This window comes from Aythya marila, assembly GCF_965140915.1.
Source record: "Aythya marila genome assembly, chromosome: 2".
Lineage (NCBI taxonomy): Eukaryota > Metazoa > Chordata > Aves > Anseriformes > Anatidae > Aythya > Aythya marila.
The window spans coordinates 10,508,249-10,530,409 of NC_139043.1; the positions used below are offsets into that span (position 1 = coordinate 10,508,249).

Below are 22,161 nucleotides of genomic sequence, written 5' to 3' on the forward strand. Positions count from 1 at the left end.
GCATTGAGAAACATCTCCTACATTAGGCTGAAACATTTATAATAGTGCTCTCTGTATTAACAGCCACTGCTCAGAACGAAGTAAAGAACCTAAGAGATATCATTGAGAATGGAAAGATTTTCAATTAGTTTGACTAGAAAGTATTCTGTAGGGTTGCATCATAGCATATAAAACACAATCATTCCTATGGTACAACCTCATTAGCAATAGTTTGATTATTACACGCCTCTTCTCAAAAGCACTGCAACCAGTTCAATGTCATTGGTTCTTAGCCCCCATTAAGCCATGAAGCATGTCAAATTTACACATACAAAGAAACTGAAAAACGATTGCTAATAATAGTGGGCATTTAGAGAAGAAAAGCAGTAAGTATTAATCAGAAACTTCTAATCATCCTTTCATTGTACAGGAACAATTACAAAAAGCAAAAATCAGGTCAATTTCTGAACTGTTGAAGACAATTCCTTTTCCATTCAAAGCTGGAGCTAAGAAAGTCAAAAACATTACTAAGGTTAAGCACTTTATAGGATTAATAGAAGAGCTTTGCAAATAAATCTTAAACCATGAAATGTTTTGGAAGGGATATAAGCCTTCAAACTCCTGGCATAAATCAAACTTTAACTATTTGGGTTTTGAAGGTAAACTCCACTTGTGGACAAGACTTGCTACATTTCCCGGTACTGTGCATCCTTTCCAGTTCTACCTGAAGAGACCAGTAGTAATTGGAAATACACCTGACATCACTGTAGTAAAACAAGCTGCTCTCTGATCTTAATCTACAGCTGTTAGTGACAGATGCGCTTTGTTTGTTTTTCCTTCATGTTAATTCCTCTTAAAACCTTGGTTTACACTTTTGCCTTCCAAACACAATCAGTCTCCAGCATAAGATACACATTTTGTAATGCACAAAAATAAGAGTTTTCCAAAAACCAACACCAAATTCAGGCAGAGAAACTTTTATCTGTAGTACTACACGGATGAGCACTGACAACAGAAATACTCAGTGAAGAAAGAAGAAAGGAGTCAAATTTACAGCACTGCTTGGTATGCATGATGAAGGCCTTCCAGTCACAGCCAAGTAACAAGGCTTTTCATTCTACATCCCATAACTTGTGGGAGAGGAAGAAGAACCCCTAAAACTTGTGGTTCTAATAGCAAGCTAAAGGATCATCGCTAACCTAAAGTGCCCTAAGGAGGAAAAGGGAGCAAGGAAGACTGCCAGTTAATCAATCGTTTTATGAAGTACTGCATACAGAAAAATCCATACTTAAACATTAATCAGAAAAACGTCTGGCCTCTAAGCATCCAAAATAGCTGAGCAATAACATTTCCTTCTCTGTCAGTACTTTAAGCAATGCATAATTCTCTTGGTTTAGCTAGATTCAAGGGATGCCAGCTGGTTCGCTGCAGCAGAATGAGCAGGGCACTGGAAAGACTACATGCAGAATTTGTCACCGGGTGAAACTCTGCCAGGAGCCAGAAACAGCGTGGTGTCTTTCCATAACTCACTGCGACAGAGAGGTGAGATGCGCTGCAAACAGACAGACTGCTACCAGACAGCAAACCAGCCTAGGGCAGGATTTCAGACAGCCGTTCAGGTTCCCAATTAATGAGTACATTTGTCATGTTAGTCAAACTTCTTTCAATTCTTCCTCAGCTCACAGCAGTGGGGAAAAAATGTTTCTTCCATGAAAACCAAGAAATTTGTGTCTTATCTAGGCTATACTGAAGACTAATGCAATACACCTGAAAGTACAGTCGTACCAAGACACAAATCCTTCTTATTCCTGTAAATGTTTTATTATGTAAGCTGGAGGAAAGAAAAAGGAACATAAAATCCTTATGTGGGGAGCCAGTGATTGTCCAACAGATGTCCAACAAACTGATTAGATGTACTTGTACTCACAGGGTTAGGTGACTTTGTTATTGCAATTGGTACTTCCTTAACAAAACATGTCTATGTTTAAATGCTTGGTCCAACCAAATTTTCATACCACACACAAAGGCCTATTTATGTGATGACCTTGCAGTACATCTGCCCAAGAGGGTAGATGAGACAAAGGAAAGAAAGGTCCCTGGATGTCCAATCAAGGCAGCACTAAGTCAGTAATCAGAAATGACATCTCCCTGCTCGACAGACTCGCACAGGGAGCAGTGATGCTGCATGGCCAGGGCAGTGATCTGACAGCTTCTCCTCCCTTCTTGCAAGGTGGCAAGGACCCCAAATGGAAAAACACTCCTAGCAAGTTTTTAAACTTTACTATTTGACTGACTCAATATTAAAGCTGGGATCTGTTTGAAAAGTACCCCACCTACTTTGTGTTTTAAGAAAACTCAAGGGTTAAAACTGTTTTTGGGGTACCTTAAAACCCTGGCTGACTTAAGGTGTGATCAATTGGTTATATAATTTTAGAGTTTATTAATCAAACATTCAAGCAAGATTGGACATCATGCATAACCATGTCATATACCATATAATAGAGTAGAAAATCCATCATAAGCTGAGTTCTAAATATTTACTGAAATTTCCTTTGTTTTCCTTCCTGACATCTATCTGCAGTATTTGAGGCTTTAAAGCATGCCTGGTGTGGGGAGCCCTCAAACACACTAGTTTGGGAATTCACCTAGATAACGCAGGGGCAGAAGCACCACGAAAAGTGGAAAGCTTCTAAAGCCTATTCCAGAGACAGCTTCAGAAAACAGAAATGGAAAGTTCCCAGATATTCTCTACATGCGAGAGATGGGTTGAATTGGTTACACATAATGCTTATTAATAATCTGGAAAAGTGACAGTAAAAAGAACCAGAAAAACAGAACAAAGGAATTTGCTACTTTTGCTATTTCAGGAGACTGTGAAGGAGTTCAAGAGCATCTAATGTGCAAGGTGCATACCTAAGTGTGGATAAAGCAAAACAATGCAAATGAATAAACAGGTGTTATTTAAATTCTGTTGGAAAAAAAAAAAAAAAAAACAAACTTGCAGATGTCACAGTAACCACATAAAGCTCTCCATCAATCTGCTACTACATTAACAGGTTTGCTAAATCCCTAAATCAGTTGTATGCAACAGAGAACAAGTACCAGGGTAATAGACAGAATAAGTAACAGACAAGAATAGTTCTGATATTCATAGATGTTTAAACCAATGATAATAGGACAATCCTCCTAAAACAAAGTGAATATCAACAGCCTTTATGAATTGAAACAAATGTACTGGAATATAGTAGAATACAGAATATACAGTGCCATTGCAATAGCTCATCACAGTACAAAAGGCAGCCTCTAAACACTGCCAGAGTTGTGGCTTTATTGGCTGCCAAAAGCTCTACTAATTCTCAGAAGAAAAGCCACAAAGTATTTTAAAATGCTGATGGAAAGCTTCCTGCTAGTCACATTATGGAAGTGGAAGGTTTCCACTGAGCAAATTTCAGCCCCGCTAGTGATACAACTCCAGTGCTAAGTTGTAATTTTTCTTAGAAATTTATTATAAGAAGGAAAGTAATATGCCCTCTTCTATTATTTGTGAATGGTCATGCAGGAATACAGTAAAATTTGTCTGCGTTAGCAGAACACAGCCCACTACCACTGTACTGCAAAACTGCAATATTACTGTAATAATTTAATAAATGACATTCCCCAGTGCATTTCCCCAGTAAACAGATGATAAACTCAGTCTCTCAAGCATGGCTAGATCATACAATGTCACAAAGTGGAAATTACACTGGTTTTCATCATTGTTCTAAGAAACAGATGTCTATCTTTGCACAGGAACCGTGTTTACCAGCAGAAGGTTTTTCAGTTGTAACTATCTAAAGATTAAGCAAGAGAATAACTACACAGATAAGGTGTACATTGGGGGGAAGACAGCAGAACATTTGAATGAAAGTGACCAAGAGAAGTTTCATGGTTCGTCCTACAAGAATCCTACGCACCTTGCTATTCTTCTTAGTGTCATCTACTTGAAGTTACAATTCAAGCTGATTGCCTCTTCTTTCTACTGTTTTCTATCCTTCTACCACTCCTGCATTTTTGCTCAAACCCTCACACTAGTATGGGCACACTGACTCCTTAGTGAGACAGCTCAAGGTGCTAAAAGACACAAAACAAGAAACTAGTCACTTCTTGCTGTGTTTAATATTCTGTGTGCTCACCTCCCTGAGCAAGCTTCCTTCAGGATCTGAAATTTTAATACTGGTAAAAGGAAGACACTAATACTGAAAGAAAGGAGGGCATAGGGAGAGGAGACTAAGGTACTGTGGAAGCAGCAACATTTATTTATTTAAAACAGTCATGAAACCATCCCACTGCCTTTAAATTTAAAAATAAATAAATAAATAAATAAATAGATAGATAAATAAATAAATGTTAGAGCAAATTATAAGCATTCAGTGTAACAGGGCAAATGATTTTCACTTTATAATCAAGAGTAGCATGAGTAATTTAAATATATACATGTATATATATTGTAGCAGTACCTACACTCCACAATTTATCCAGGTGTTCCACAAGGCCCTTTAAAGAGGTTAAAAAGTGAAGATACCCATAGTCCTATACATCCTGAAGGCTTTTTTGATCAACTGAGAGCAAACCAAACAATATTCTTCTCTATTCCACATAACCACTTCATTTTTTTTTTTTTTTCAGGCATTTCACTACAGAGTACTTTTTGGTGCAAGGATTCCTTTAAAGTCTAATTTTCATCATTACTGATGATTTTGAAACTCACATCCAGCACTGAATTTTCCAAAGACAGCCAATAATAAATGAAACAATAAAACAATATTACATCAAGCACAACGACAGGACAGAATCAATCTGTAAAGAGTGCAGAGCACAGCTTGATTTGGCAAGTGAAGGGCAAAGTGTGAATATAAAAATAAGTGCTTTGGAATAATTGCCCACTTTTCCTGGAAGGCATCTTACTTTCCATCCTTTTTTTAGAACAATAGTATTATGATTTGCTGTGCTTTTTTTTTTTTTTTTTTTGGTGGTGGTAGTGTTTTCTGGGGGAAAGGAGAGGGTGGGGTGTGGCTAGGTTTTTTTTTGTTGTTGTTGTTGTTTTTTTAAGAGAAAAGGACTGAGTTAGAACTGGTTTTCAATATTAAGTATGTCACTAAACAAACTTTTGAAAATTACCAATTCACAGTACAGCTGTAAAAGCCGTATACTTTTCTATAAATGAACAAAAAATCAGATTAATTAACTATGTGATAATTTGTTCTAAAGCTGAAAGATAACTACACTTTGAGAAAGAGAACATATGCTAAAGATACATTGTACTAACATAATGATAAGTCATGAAAAAGACCTTGTGAAAGACCTTAGCCATTTACACAGCACTAACTTCTCTAGCATGGAAGCTCACAGATTTAAAAGAAAACTTCAAAACGTTAGGAATGCACATATTTCTCTCTCTTGAGATGTCTTACAAATTTGGGCATACTTTATAAGCTGATGAAAATTTTAATACCTTCACAAAAACAAGAGCAAAATACAGCATTTTAAAAGTTTATGCAAAGTAATAAATAACTCTCGCAGCATCAAAAGCCCCATGAATTACTTGGAAATATGATACTGGCAAACTCATTAAACAAGCACGTTCAGAACTATTAATTTAGGCAGTGTTGCCTTATATAGTCATTAAGGCCAGCAAACAGATGATACAGAGCAAGTGGAATTGTTGCCAGTTACTTTAGACTGGAAAATATGCAAAGAAAATCTCCGGCTAGCTGCCAACTAATTCCTCATCCCTGCTAACAGAAAAACTGAAGAAAAGCTTTTCTTGGCTGCAGTCACTTGCTCTCTAGTAAGGTGACAGAATTTGGGTACTGCTATAATAAGCCCTATTTTACATTTTTCTACAGAAGTCAGAAAAACAAATACCAAGAAAGTACACTGGAGTGTGGAAAGAAGTCTGCTTGGGAAAAAAAACTGAAGAGCTGTGTATAACCTAAAACCATGGAATAAGTTGCTTCCAGATACATTTTCTGTACTTTAGGTTTGCTTGAAACTTGACCACCAAGCTTAGTTTTTAAACAGAAGTAGGGTGAAAATACTTCCAATAATTTTGTAATTTTTTTTTTTTTTTTTGGGGGGTGGGGGGGAGGGGTGCTTTTTAATGTTAGTAGTTTAGTCTATTTCTCATCCTTTTTTGTACCACTAAGTCAACCAGACCCGTATTAAGATGGCACAGGGGTAGGACTAAAAAGGAAATTACTCTGGACAAAGTTTTTCCCAAAGTCACTTGTTCAGCAAGCTACTGACTACAAATGAGAGGTGTTTCATTTGCTATACTTTCAGTTTACTAGCTAAGTTGCAGGTTGATTGAGATGAGCACTTCACAATTGTGTAGACCTTAGAATGGGTGAGGGATGGAAACATTTACTGCAGCTAAAATGCAACTGGAGAGGTCCTGAAAGTACCAAGAATGAAAGGTTAGGACAAAAGCTATTGGAGGATGATGCCGAGAGGGGGAAACAGAGGAAATATTTGGGACAACAAGCACGCCAGTTGTTGGTCTCTTCCTTTAGGGCTATGCTACTACGTGAGTTTTCCTACCTCTCCCCTAGAAAGCAATAAAGAAGCAATAGCTGCAGGGCATACCCTAAGGACGCAGTCCAGACATAATACATAATAATATTGTCATGGCTCAGGCACAGAGTGTGCCAGGAGAAAGGCTTCTGTCTGCAGGAGGAGCACATGCTAGCTTCCATCTTGGTGAAGTCAAAACAGAACAGAGAGATGACACAAGCCACACTGACAACATTAAGAACAGGTCATGGATCATTCTTAACCCCATAGATAAGAAATAAAGCCTGTTATCACACAGCTAAACTCTTCTCCCTGCTGCCCCAGAAAAGATTGTTTGCATTTAACTTGCCCATTGCATAGTCCCTGTAACAAACTGTGTGCTGTACTGAGTCTGGAAGTTGTTTGGGAGAGCACTAAACAGCAAAATAAGAGCAGGGAGCAGCAAAATAAGAGCAGGGGAATAAAATGCTAAGGATTACAAAGTGCAGACTGTTGTAATGCATTGTTCAAATCCTTGTCATGGCCCTACTTATTTTGCCAATGTAAACATGAACATTAACAGATGCCCTAAACCCATACTGCTCATCTCAGAGGATAAAAATGAGACAAAACTAAGCAGACGTCTCCCTAATGTTTAGACCCACTTCAAAGAAACGTGTGGAAATTGAAATTTGGTGCCCAATTCTCTCCAAATAAGAGCAATGATGTTTTTATCAGTTTGGCATGAAGTACATCACTTCTACAAAAGAGCTCACTAAATTATCTGCAAACCATTTCCTATCTCATACATGTTTTACTGAGACTTCAGTCTATATTCCCCCTACCAAAGCAAACATGGTTTCGCTACAGAGATGAAACAAGCCACATGAAAGAAGAAACCAGCACTAGAAGGTTTTGTTATACCATACCTGAACACTCTCAGAAGCCCATCTTTCCATTAAGTCAGCAAAAATTTACCAGAGGACATTTGCTCAAAATAATTGTTGAAAGAATGGGATGAAAGCATGATTTCTGATGTTATTCAAGTAAAGAATACACGCACATCCCTTAACACCTTCAAAACTAGATCAACTTTTCAAAGTTGCAGACTGATGAGGAAACCGAGGTGATCAATCTGAGACTGTTTCAAAATGCCTAAACCCATATACTTGCAATGTATGACCTGGCATAGTCTGAAATTGTTAAATGTTGACACGATTTTTACAGTGTAATTAGAACATATCTGAGACACAAAAGCTTCCAATGGAATGTATACTTCTGAATCATAGATGGAAACGATACTTTTCTTTAAAGAAGTCTGCATATAATAAGAATTTCCATTATGTTCCTAATTGCTGTTAACCCCTCTTACTGGTACCTGGGTCTAGCCCTGTTTAACATTCTCATTAGCAACCTAGACAATGGGGCAGAGCGTATGCTCAACAAGTTTTGCAGATGACACAAAACTGGGGAGAGTGGCGGATACACCAGAGTGTTGTGTTGCTACCCAGAGGGTATTCGATGGGCTGGAGAAATAGGCTGACAGGAATCTCATGAAGTTCAAAAGGAAAAGTACAAAGTCCTGAACCTGGGGAAGAACAGCCCTATGCACCCTGCTGGGGACCACAAAAGCAGCCTGGCAGAAAAGGACCTGTGGTTCCTGGTGGACACAGGGTGGACACCATGCCCTTGCAACAAAGAAGGCTAACAGTATTCTGGGCTGCATTAGGCAAAGTATTGCCAACAGGCTGGGGGACAACATCCTCATCAGAACCTTGTGAAGTGTTAAGGGTTATACTTATGTATAAATCCTAATGGATGCACATCCAATCTGTTCTTAGAAGACATCAGAGATTCAAAATGTCTCTAGGCAGCCTACTGCAGTCCCTCACTAGCACTACCACTCAGGCTTTCCCTTATTCCACTTGTCCATCCTGAATCTTCCTTGCTGCGATTATTTGTTATCCTATCTGCCATGGATATGCAGAAAACATTGTGTGCTGCTCTTCTGTAACAGCCCTTCACATTTTTTAAGAATATGTTCTCCTCAGTCTTCTCTAAACTAAACAATTCCCATTCTTTTGGTCTGTCCTTGACGATCAACTTAATTCTCATCTCCCTACTTTGGATACTCTCCAGTTGGTTAATATCTTTGCTGAAATGCCATACTTGAAACAGAACATGTCTTGCAGGCTCTCTTCTTGTTTACACATCCTGGTCTAGCTATGGCATTTTAACTATTTTATGGCATTAACTAGCAAGACACCGCTGGCTCAGCCTTGGCTAGTATTCCTGCTCAAACAGGCACTTTGGCCCAGCACTTCTTCCAACTGAATTACGAGACGTATTCTCCCCCTCCAACTTCTGCTACTGTCACAATTGACTTGAATGCCAATTCCATCTCTGGGCTTCACCTGTTTTCATACTTCAGTCTCTGGTAAATGTAATGGAAATCACCTACCTGCTATCTAAGATAAAAACTTTAATCAGTAGAGTAGGCAATCTCAATACATCCACTCTGACTTTAATTTGTGGTGAGTAGTGCTGTCACAGTTTTCCAAACAACCGCACAGATCTTGTGGAATTTTAACACAGACCATGCTCCCTAGCAGACTGTCAGGGGGAACAGCATCAAAAGCTTTCTTACAAATCACCTAGACAGTACCTATTGCTCTTCTCTTAATCATAAGTCTTGTAAGGAAAATTTGACAGCTCTGACAACACACTTCATAATTTCCAAGTAATTATTATTCACCTTGTTTTCTTCTAGCATTCATAAAATGTGTTCCACTATTTTTCTGAGAAATTAAGCTCAATCAAATAATAGTGATTTCCCAAGTTCTTTCCTTTTGCTGCTTAATTCTTACTCCATCATTTAGTGACTATTATCATCAACAATCTAAAATGACTAGAAACAGAGATAATCGTACTTACAGGTTTCCTAAGGAAAAAAAGTGATAGTGCTCCAATTAGAGGCATGTCTCCAATCAGTGGTTCCAGGATAACTCTCATAGTACCATGGATCTAGAGAAGGAGAGGAAAGAAAAAAGGCAATAGAATTTACTTTAGTTTGAGTTTTAAACAAAATCTTTTCACTGGCAATCCTCACACTCCTAATTCATGAACTTCCTGAGTATGGAAGAATTTTTTATATCTATCTGTTTATATCATCACACCATCCAAACCAAAAAAAAAATACACAGGTTCTAAACAATTGGACTTACAAACTTGTTTCATTCGTCTACATGATACTAGGTCACATCAGTAGTAATTTTGTAGTAATTTTGCTAAAAATACAAAGTAGATTAATTACATAGTTCAACATAAACAAATATGGTACCAAACAAAACAGTAGAATCCATACGTATTAGAAGAAAAGTAGGTTCATGCTTATAGGCATCTCAAGACAAAAAAAAACAAACACTTTTTTTTTTTCTCCATGTTAGATAGATCTGTCACCAGAAATTTGAGGAAACTTGTGAAACATTACCAAAAGGTAAGAGCACCACTACCTAAAACTAATAATCACATCTAACACTGAGATATTAAATAAAAAAGAGTTTTGAGGTCCACGATTCCCCTCATGAACCTACATCTCACATGTACGCTTGCACTGGTTTGATGTGAAATGATGTCTATCTTCTCCAGCAGAAAATGGTTCTGATTTAAAAATGTACCCTTTCAGTTATGTCACTGAAGTTTACATAATATCAATATTATGCAACTGTGAAAAAAACAGTAAGCAACAAAATTACGCAGTTACTGGTGTAGTTTGGCAATGATTTCATCGGCAAACGACAATTCAGTGATGACTGGCTATCAAAATAAAAAAGGAAAAATAGTGAACTTCACCTGTATACTTTTCACACCAGCTCTGCAGAAGTATCTCTTGATCTCCAAGTCAATTTCACAGTTTCCAACAAAACTAAGAAAAAAAAACATGGAGAATATTTCATTTTTATAGACTAAACTGCAATAGTGTTAGTTTTACTCTGCATATGGCCATACTTTGCATCTGTCTACATGTAAAAATGCATGCCAACATTAAAACATAAAGTCAAGACAGTAAAAAAAAAAAAAAGACATGCACCTCAAAATATCACCACTATCATCAAAACGCTCAGAAATTGATACAAAAAAGTATGTTAGCATCTCCAGAAGTATGCATAAGACAAAACACAGGTGTAGCCTTATTTAGGGGAAATAATGGACACACAATTCATATTCCATTTTAGGAAAACTATTATGCAAGTCTCATTGACACTATGTGCTCCTAAACCCACTTTCGCCTAGTGTAACCATGAGAAGCACTATACAGAGGCTGTTATTTTGCTACAAATCAAAAGTTGTCTGAATTATTCAAAGACTTGCTATAACAGTCATATTTAGAAACTCAATAAGCTGGACATGCTGAGCTGGATGAATTCACTAAGCAAGGCTTAAGCCAAAACAGAATCAAGCCCTTTCTGAAGGGAGAGGGAAGGAAACAAGAAAACAACATATTAAAACAATGAAAGTTCTCCCTTGAAGAGTTCTTGCATCCCATTTTGGGCAGCACCCCTTACTGGGTCAGAGGATTAAGATTGTGCACATGCTGGCCTACATATCAGGGAGAGATTTGTAGAAGATCATAAAATCCCCAACTATTTCACGCATGTGATAAGGATGAAAAATTAACTGCACAGAACACAGACTCAGATTATAGCTGCTGCATTCCCTGAAGCTCCATACAGGTCAAATGCGTATCAGCAGATAGCTGAGTGAATCTTCTCCTAGAACTGCAGATGCTGCGAGTGTATTAGGTTTACATGGCAAGGGTTTGAGAGCATGAGGCTGCAGGGATAGCCTCTGAGCAGAGCCCAGCAGCTGCCCCATGTCAGATCAGGGCCAGTTTCAACCCACTCCAAAGGGACCTGTCAGTGGCTAGGCTAGAGCTAAGCCAGTAAGCAAAGTTGTTTGCACCTCTATGAGAGCAGATTTAAGAAAAGGAAAAAAACCTGCACAACAGCAGCTGGGAGAGAGGGGTGAGAAGCAGCCCTGCAGCCCCCAAGGTGAGTGCAGGAGGTGCTCCAGGCACGAAGCACAAGTTCCCCTGCAGCCTGTGGAGAGGCCCCTGGTGGAGCAGGCTGTTCCCCTGCAGCCCATGGGTCCCACATGGAGCAGATCTCCACGCTGCAGCCCCCCCATGGGTGGAGGAGCCCCCGGTGGAGCAGGTGGATGTGGCCTGGAGGAGGCTGCGGCCCATGGAGAGCCCCCGCAGGAGCAGGCCCCAGGCCGGAGCTGCAGCCCGTGGAGAGGAGCCCACGCAGGAGCAGGGGGTCTGGGGGGAGCTGCCGCCCATGGGGGACCCGTGCTGGAGCAGTTTGCTCCTGGGGGATGGACCCCATGGGATGGAGCCATATGGCAGCCCCTGGATGCTCAGTTCAGGAAGGACAGCATCCTGTGGGAGAAACCCCGCGTGAAGCAGGGGCAGAGAGGGACCGTGAGGGAGAAGCAGGATGAAGTGTCAGGGACTGACCACAGCCCCTAGGCCACCAGCCAGGGCAGAGCAAGGCAAATGAGGTGGATGGGGAGAGGTGTTTTTAGTTTTCTTTTAGTTCTCACTGTTCTAGTCTGCTAGTTATAGGCAATACATTACATTATTTTCCCTACATGAGTCTATTCTGCCTGCGACAGTAATTGTTGAGTGATCTCCCTGTCCATATCTCAACCCTTGACCCCATTTTTCATAATATTTTCTCCCCCTTTCCCTGTGAGAAAGGGGGGTGAGAGTTTGTGGTGGAGTTCAGCTGCCCAGCCAGGTAAAACCACCACAGTGAGGCATATTAGGTCTAGAAACAAACTAATTCTGAGATTTAACAAGGAATGTAGGATGACAGCTTGTGACATTTCACAAGAAAATTAGTATTGTCAATGATTCTACAGAATAAGAGACAAGAACAAACTAGGAGCTGTACCTACTGGCTGGAGAAGAAGGCTACCTATGAAGATATGGGTTATAAGGAAAGGACAAATGAAATCTGAAAAGCTTCCTGAATAGGCTGCCTAATTAAAGAAAATGAAATAAGGAACTAAGAGAGGAGATAAAGCAGCTTAAGTGAGGCCAGACGCTGTTGAAAAGAGATTTTTCCTCTACAGGGCATCTTTTTCCAGATCCTGCAGTAGAAGCAAGGCTTCTGCAAGTTAAACTTTAGTCTCTTGGAGCAACTGCAAGATTTCCTATTCCCTTTTGAATTAAAGCTCAATCATCTAGCACTACTATTCCTCAATTTGTTGTAGTAATTGGGTGATTTTTTATTTTTATATTTTTAATCTGCTATCTGCTAATAAAAACAGGTAGGTACTGTTCTTCCAAGCTTATCCTTAGAAGCCCAAACAGCTATAAACAAAAGCATGAGAACAGTGTTGTGTTATTAAAAGCTGCATCAAGATCAATTGCTTGAGAAATCCTAGAACTGATACACTTCAGTCCTGAAAGCTGAATTGGTTAGTTTTATAACTTAACTGTGGATTTTTTTTTTTTTTTTAAATATTTGCAGAGGTTACAAATTGATACTGGTGGGACTTCATATGCTGAATAGCTCTGCTGAATTACATTTTCAAGTTTGAAATCTTTTCCTTACTATGGTGCACAGGAACACCAGCCATTACCAAGAAAGGGCTACCAGTGCAGGATTGTCATGTAAGGTATGCTAGTTGCAGAACTGTATTAATTTTGAATTCTCAAAAGGCTTCTTATTTTCCAGTAACTTGTACAGTGAAAAACTGTTCAGACATTTTTAGGAGTCTGGTGAAATATTATGGAAATGTCTGGGAAATAACAAAAAAAATGGAGTTGCTCTTCTCATGGCTTAAAGATCAACAAGATAAAATAAATTACTCTCACAACATAAGCAGGAGGGTAGGACCCCTGCCCCTTTCCCCCGACAACCAACAGGTGCAATCAAAAGAAAACAAAACTCAGAGTTACTGCATTCATGACATCCTTTATTCAAAGCATCTGCAGTCTCCTGCACTCCATGTGTGATGATGCCATCTATGTGAAGTCAAACAAATGCAAATCTTATCAAGCCATTAAACAGAAGTAAACAATAGTTCCAAAACATTCTTGTAATGTGCAACATTGGGATTTATTTCAGACTATTTTAAGTGTCCAGTTTGGGGAACTGGTAGATGACATAATGACAGGGGTCTATGTGAAAGGAAAGTGACTACTGCTTTCTCTGGAAAGAATGTGGAGTGACTGTACAGTTTAAAAATAGGTTTATATTTTTTAATTCACAATTTAAAACAATGTAATTTCTATCTATATCTTTCTATCTATATAAAATTATATGACAACATGATAATGAGAGCAGAAAGGTTAACTCAAGTTATTTGTGTAATGAACACTGGGTATTAATATGTTCATTTGAAAAATCCACAATAACATGCCTACCAACTGAAGTAAAAGAATAATAAACTGCAGTTGAGGATATAAAGTCAACAACTTTCAACCCTGTAATAAAGTTAAATATGACATTATCTGCTAAGATACTTGGCTGGGTCCATCAACAGTCAATGTAGTATAGAATATTCCACTGTAACATAACATACAACTTGAAGACTCATTTAGTAAGCAAATTCTGTACATTCAGATCATAATATCTGAGAAATGTGTGTGACCCCTGTACAGATCATAGAGATAGATTACTATTTAATGAGGACAGTATTGTATGAATACAGGAACAGCTGTATTCAATCAGACCAGAAGCAAAGCATACTTTGTAGTCAATGTAGCCAACAGGAGATATCCAGAAAAAAAAATAAAATAACTAAGAATAGCACTATTTCCCAGATTACGGTGATCTGTGATTCTGTATTTGGGACTATCTTCATTATTTTTAGAAGGTCTCCATATTATTTAATAGTTAGTTTAGTTAAATTCTAACTAGTTTTTTAAATAGTTAAACTAATAGTTAAGTTAAATTCTAACATGAGTTTTGACAAATTTTGAACATAAGAGAAAAGCGAAGTGCTCCTTTGCAAATGTGATCCTGATACTTAATTTTTACAAATTTTTAGCAAAGAGAAAACTGAAGAATTTTTTCCTTTCAGTACTAACAGCATCCACCCAGTGAAACACTCCCTAGAAAAAATCCTGCTTGTATTTTGTCCAACACCACCTAGCACTGATGTGGATAACTCTCTTCTTCCTACAGATACAAAGTGATTCAACTCAAAAAAGACATTGGCCCCTGCTTGCAGAGGTCATCAGCCTCCCAGCTCTAAAATCCAGGAAAGTATGCAGCAGCCAATGTAGATCTTAGCACTCTGAGGCCCATCTTAGATAAAGAAGCCTATAATCTTCAACATAGTTGGGATTTAGATAAATCAAAATTAAGAATAACCAAGTTCAAAGTTCAGAACTGATTTTGGAAAATGGGCTGAGAGGACCAATCATCCTGCTGGTTACTGCCAGGGAAGCAGAAAGAAATGCAGAAGGCAGTTGGATGGATTATCAACTGACTGACAAACATGGTCTTTCCACAAGCTACAAAAAGGCAAAAGTAGTCACTGTAAGATTTATCTATGATTGCTAAATACAAATGATGCTGGATTCACGGGGTGTGCTTTCAAAAAACTCTTTAACTGCAGATACAGCGTTGAGAAAGACTTTGGCAAGCATTGGCTAGATCTATTTATAAACCTATATAAAAGGGGTCACGAGGAAAGGGCAAAGAAACCTGAAGCTGCTGAGCATTATATAATACATAGATTTACTTCAGTTGGTGGTATGAGCACAAGTCACTTCAGCAGCTATCATTCTGTTTATCAGAGTGTGTTTATAAAGAATCTAAGTAACTGAGAAAAGACAAAAATACCTGAACATCTTGTATCTGAAATTTTAGATTAGACTTAACCCGATGGCAAAGTTTTATTGCATTAAAAAATACAGAAACAAACAAAACAAACAAAAAACACGCAAAGGTCATGCTTTAGCTCTAGGAAGTTTTTGTTTTTAATTAAAAAATGTTAGTTTAGTGGTGCAGTCACACACTGAGTTGATACACTACTTCCCTCAAATTAATTCTATTTACAGCATGCAGTTCCTTCCTCCATTCATATGCAATCAATTAGAGGTAACTATATTTATGCACCAAAACAATTATTTTCCTCTCACCCCAGCATAACTGCCCAATCAAACAAGGCACATATTCTAAAGTGTGGACACAGCTGCAATATGAAAATAAAGACTACCTGATTTGAAGATCCAAAATGATCTGCCTTTTGTCCACGTTTTCAGTGTACACTTTTACACCATTTATCCTCAGCGGCTGAAAAAAATGAAGCAAATTAAAGTTGGATGCTTCTGCTGTATACATCATATCAAACTCTTAAATTAGAAATAAAAGGCGAATAAACAAATATTCATGTCCAAAGGAAAACAAGTTAGACATTTACTATAAGCATTATTAAAAGGCATTAAGCATTATTAAAGAAGCAACTCTCTCAGTTCAGCTCTAAACAATCAAAATCATCCACTCAATCACAACCCTTCTGGCAATTAGACTGGGTTTAGACTGCTAGATTTCAAGATTTACCAAAGATTTATTATCAAAGGAGCTTCTATGCTCCTCCCTTCCCCCCCAGTCAACACACATCTGATTTCTCTGTACTAGAGCACATCTGACACTCAGACAAAGCAATCTGTCACCTCCCTGTGCAACTAAACAACTACTCCTTGGGGGGAATTTGGTCAGAATGGATGGAAAATAGTCCATAATCTCCACAAAAAAAAAAAAAAATAAAAAAAAAAAATGAAGTACTTTGTGCGCCTTTTTAAAAAAAAAAATCTCAAAAAGTAAAATTTTGGTTCACACAAGCAAGAATAAGTACTGCCCAACCGATTGCAAATAACGTGAACTTATTCTTAGCTTGGACTGGTCAAACAGGCTCTTCTACAGGCATGTGAGAGTTATATACCATGACCCTTTCTTTCATGGGAATGAACAGCAGGTGAACACACCTATCTTTTCCTTGAAATTCTTACATGCAGCCCTGGAAAAAGCTGAGCCAGCAGCCTTGTGACTGGACTCCATACATCACATGCTGAAAAGCGAATTTGTTAAAAGACAAGGTAACTGCACTTAGATCTTCTGATAAGAAAAGGATAGTGTTTCCTGCTCAATTAATGAACAGTATTTAAATCACATTGCTATGTGCTCTTCACATGACTAGGAATTACTTTACTTTGAGTCTTCCCTCTTATTCTCCAGCAGATTTCTACGGAAGACACAGCAGGGAAAAGAACCCCAAACAGTGTTAAAAAAAAAAAAAGCCTAACACATTTTTATTTTAACATTACAACAGAAACCAGAATCAGGCTTACCACCAAGTGTCATCGAGAAGTGGTTTTGTGTAGATTTAAACTAGATACATGAAAATGGTACATAAAGTAGAGCCTCTTAAACTTCAGCAGAAACTAACCTGATGACCAATATCAATCTTCGTAAAACTAAAGGTGCTGAGGTGGTTGTTTGCTCCTCTTACTGCTGGTTCTATGGTCTCCCGGAAGAGCTTCTCAATAAATTGGCAGATAAAAGGCCACATCTGTTTTACAGTCTAAGGAAACAAAAAAAAAAAAAAAAAAAAGGAAAACTACATTGAACATAACTTCAAACATAATCAAAAATATTTTTAAAGGCTGATGTTAAGAAATGTTTTGAACACACCAGATCTCTAGACAGTTCATTACAGACATAAGAAGTGCTAACTTTTTACATACATTTACATATACTTAACATACAAGAAAGCTATCTGGACTTATCTCAATTATTGTGTGTTTTACACACCTGCACAAGCCAACCACAGGAATAGGAAAGAACGTATTATTGAGAAGTCTTGTCTTTTATCACATTAATTCAATGCAGTCTGCACATGCTGAACACTAGAAAGAAGGGTGATGAGGGTTACGTCTATTTGCATTATTTGCTATTTTCTAACTTGTTCTCCTTTGTTCTTTGAATGAAAAGTATTTTAAAATATCCAAGCTACATAGATCTGTACCCTCTATTATTACAGTTACAAATCAAAACTGCAAAATTGGTTTATTTTTAGATTCTAGGTCAGGAACCTACAGTAACTGGAAAGCATCCCAGACAAAGAGAATATAAAAAACTGTGTTTACAGCTGGTATGACTTCCATGCAATTATAGCTGTCATTATTTTAATGTCATCTAAAGTCATTGTCCAAAAATCACACGCAATCTCAACATCATGAAAATAGAATCATGATAGATTACTTCTCATGGCTGACTGAATCAACAAGTAGAAACTTCAAATGTACACAGAGCATAGAAAGTTAAAACAATCCTGTTCTCAGATTCTTCCCCACTATTTATTTATTTATTTTAACTCAGATCCTCCTATCCTCCTATCTCCTCCACTATGTGTTGTGTTTTGTTTTTTTTTTGTGGACGCAGTGCTAATTACTACCCTTACCTTGTTGAGCCATTCTGCTCTCTCTGTATCTGGAAAATGGACCTAAAGAAAAAAATGAAAAATTAATACAAATACAAAACATGTTTTAGTTAATCATGTCCAGTCATTTATAATACAGAAAAGTTTATTGATTTCCATGAGCGGTATATACAAGTAAACAACACATTAAGTACTCAGCGTTCTTGACAAGAATATTAGAATTCAAGGAAATAAAATATGAACTCATTTTTGAACTACATAAGTGCAAGTCCAAGAATATATTTAATAGTGACATCTGGAATAATGTATTGCTTTAACACTAGAAACAAACTAAAAAAAATAAGCTTAACTGACACAGCTAATCCAAGATGTCAACAAAATTTACCTCTCATGTTTCAAGGGTTTCTAACATGACATACATGACTGCAAAATTTTTGACTGCACTTCTTCCATTTGTTCCAGATCTTTTGCAGTATCAATAAATTATAGTTAGAAATATTTATTCAGTGAAGCTGAAGCTCAGGTATACGGATGGAAGTTCTACCAACAGCCCTCCATTTTCAATAATTTATTTTTTTAAGCAACTGCAGAAGTCAGCGAGAGAAAAAGAGAAAGAGATATATAGTGGATGAAAGCACCCATCACAACAGGAAAATGCCAATTAAAAGCTGGAAAAACAACTGCAGCTTTCTAGACACAGAAGGAAAGCATGGTTAGTAGCCTTACATACTCCACATACAAAAGACAGCTAAAGAATTGAAGTAGTTCAGCTGAAGCAGACCTATGCTTTTTTTTTTTTTAAGCTGTGAACAGCTTCAATGACAGGATGCAGATCACACTTGTGAAGCACAAAAAGCCTGTGAGCACACGAAAAAAATGTGACCTACATCTAGCAACTTTTGTGAAGCAATGTCTCTGCTTAACTGATCTGCAAAGTCTTCATCTCTTCATAGCACAGCAGACTGTACTACTGGTTTTAACAGCAATGCCTACTGGTTATTTTTATTACATACACATCTCAAATGAGAACAGTAAGTTAGATACACACTTCTTAAACTAAAGTTTAAAGTACCAGAATTTGAAAGCAAGCCCCCTTAATAATTTGAGTTAGATTTTTATTGAATTCTTGCATTAATGATGAGCGCCACCATATTCTTGAGTATGCTCAAGGTATCTTCAGAGCACTCCTTAATTTCTACTAACCATACGCGTTTTAGCTCTGCTGGAGGATTAGACCCTGAATCAATATTGTCAGTTATTTCTCTAAACAACTTTTTACAAGTGTATCACAGATCTACCAAACCCACTACAAGTGGCACAAGAATGATCAACAGCATCTGCTTCTGACTGCAACAATCCTCATCAGCAGGATTTATTTTTATGAGAAATTCAATCCCTTAGTGATAACAAAAAAACAAATAATTATTAAAAATTGAGTGGTTTCAGAACTGTATTATCACTTCTTTTTATTTAAATTCCTAGAAAATTATGGTGAGTAGGATGTCAGAAGTCTGTATTTAGAGGATGTTTCTTGCTTTCTTAGAAAAGTACTTTACATTTTCACATTTTCAATGACTTGGTTACCATATGTACATGAAATTACAGCTGAATGAAGCTTATGCCCAACTTTTGTCTCCCAGGATTCTCGAGTTGCTTCCAGTGGTCAAAAAGTCAAAGGACAAAAAAGAACCAACACTACGCCAGCCCTACTGTTAATAAGCAACATTTTGGTCTCTTTCCTAAAACATTTGCCTGCTGAATCTGCAGACAGCAAATGTGCTAATTTGCAGTAATTACTCATCTCTGAAGCATGATGTTGGACCCCCACATGTAATTCATTCCAATTTGCTGCCCAGATTTAAAGGTTAAAGCATAGGCCACACAAAGGATGCTAAACACACAGCTGACACTCAATGCACCTGAATGCACTGACAGAGGCAGCAGCATCTCCCTCTTGTACCCACCAAGCACCCTTCCCTTTCTGTCCTGAATTACACAAAATAACAGTTTTGGAAAGAACCAAGAGGCCACTGACAAAATTTATTATTTTGGAATTTTCTTTATCTACGTTACAGGCTTTGGTACACCTTCACAAGGCTCAACTCTTAATTTTTGACATATTAATAGTTACTAGTCCTTTAGCATGCAACACCCATTGTGCTCCTACTGCTTAGGTTAGGACTACATATACCCAGTTTACTCCTACAGTTGCACAAGTTAAAGGGTAAGAAACTGAGTTTTAAAGCATAAAGAATAATTTTGATGCCTTATATATAATTCCTAGTTCTAAGCAAGAGAATATCAACATAAACCAATCATTTTTTTCATGAACAGCATATTACAGCAACGTAGGGAAAAAAAAAGCAATAAAAGCAATTCAGAATATTTTTTTTTGTTTGTTTGTTTTTTAAAAAAAAAAGCTATCCTATGATATTGTAGCTATTTTTTTTCCCTCCTTGTATTTTGCCTCAAGGATTACAGGTAGAAATTTAGACTCCAGTAAAAATAATGTGTTGTATTAGCTACGTTTAAAAGATGCCTGTCTGAGGCCACATTACTTCATTTATGTCTGGTTCCTTCCAGAACTTAATTATTTATTGCTCCAGCTGAAGATCCAAAAGACACTTGACCAGTCACATCTAGTTTTATTATCTGGTCACACGACATAACCAAGATCCTTGATATAGTTACGATATAACTAAGTATTCTTGAACAGCTTTCCAGTTACTTAAAAAAATGTCTCTCCAATGAGATACCCCTCCCCTTCTGCTTACTTTGGAAAGTTAAACTGCAAACAAAAACCCTTCTGTATCAAAAGCATGGCTGTCCAGATTAAACATTAAAACTTAAAAGGTATCCCACCTAGTCTTCATAGGCCCTTCATGCATCATCAGTGGAGGGAGAGCATCCTGAAGGATGCTCAGAACAGAAGTGCAACTTTGCTGCTTTAAATCACCTCCTGAAAGTACAGCATAAGCAGTTACTTATACTTAGCCTAAAGCTAAATGGCATGGAAAAAATACCAAAATTATCTGAACCTTTGAATTATAACTGTCAGATTAGTTTGTCTAAGCTCATTGCACTTTCAACTCAAATTGACTGGAGAAATTTGGTAAATCAAAAAAAAGGAATCCCAGCACCGAGAGAATTAAAAGTATAACATATAATATAGTCTTCTACTCTGAAATGAAAATACTGCTCAAAATACGTGAAAATACTGCTCCTCAAACATAGACTGGGGACAACCACTCTTTTCCAATGAGAAGTAAAGTAATTCTAAGTAAATTTAAAGTAAAATGAGGGTGAGCTGGAAGGCAGAGCAGCCGGGTCTGCCTCCTCTGACACTGTCCGTCTCCATCTTCTCTTCCCAGTAATTCACCTCCACTGTTATTCTAGAAATTTTATCTTTTTCAACCCCAGAAATGCTGCAGCTCCCTTATCTTCTGAATTACAAGGAAAAAAAACCTCACTAAACATCCACTGTTGCAGAACTGCTGGATTCAGTATTCCTGAAAGAATCTGAAATAGTTAATAATTAGGGTTCTTGAAAGCACTGCAATTAACCACAGGCACTTGCTGACTAAATTAACAAACAACTGCTGTTTCCATTACTTTCTGGCAATCACAGTTTGTTGCTGTTCAGCATGCTTTGGCATGGATTCTGTGTTTGCAGTCTTAAATATATCAAAATTACTAGCCTTTGCACAGCAAAATTCATATTCAGTATTATAAATGCTGTAAGCTGTCAGTATGGGAATTAGGCAAGGACCCTTGAAACAACTTTATTGAGAATCGTTGGGCGTGTGTTGCATACGGAAAGGCTTTCAACAGAAACATCTGGGAGATCCAGAAGCCGGCTGAATATAGGAAATCAGTTCTGTCATATACACTGTCACAGCCCACAGGGTACTCCTCAGAACTCTAATTACAAAGGCCTATGTAAATCAGCGAGACTAACCACATCCTAGAACAAAAACCTATGTAAAGTAAGCAGCACAGGTTTTGACAGTAATTGCCTGTACCCAAAACTCAAACATCTGAAAATCTAAAGGAGTGGGGGAAGGGCCCTAGGATCGATTGCTACGGCTCTCTGAGCACTGTAAAAACCTGAAAGTAAAGTGGAAATATTAGAAAAATGGAAACTTATCTAAATGGAAGAAGCAGTCACAATGCCAAGCAAGGTTAAGG

General features: G+C 37.7%; 1 protein-coding gene across 2 annotated transcripts in view; it reads right to left on the minus strand.

Annotated features, from left to right (window-relative positions):
• Nucleotides 1–22,161, minus strand: part of ESYT2 (extended synaptotagmin 2) — an 80,075-nt gene that overhangs the window by 34,784 nt on the left and 23,130 nt on the right. For both annotated transcript variants that reach the window (XM_082754386.1, XM_082754385.1), the window contains exons 2-6: nt 17,995–18,036; nt 16,981–17,115; nt 15,751–15,827; nt 10,363–10,435; nt 9,445–9,534 (exon numbers count right to left, since the gene is read on the minus strand). In XM_082754386.1, the coding sequence (XP_082610512.1) occupies nt 9,445–9,534; nt 10,363–10,435; nt 15,751–15,827; nt 16,981–17,115; nt 17,995–18,036 (417 nt within the window). The remainder of the gene's footprint in view (nt 1–9,444; nt 9,535–10,362; nt 10,436–15,750; nt 15,828–16,980; nt 17,116–17,994; nt 18,037–22,161) is intronic.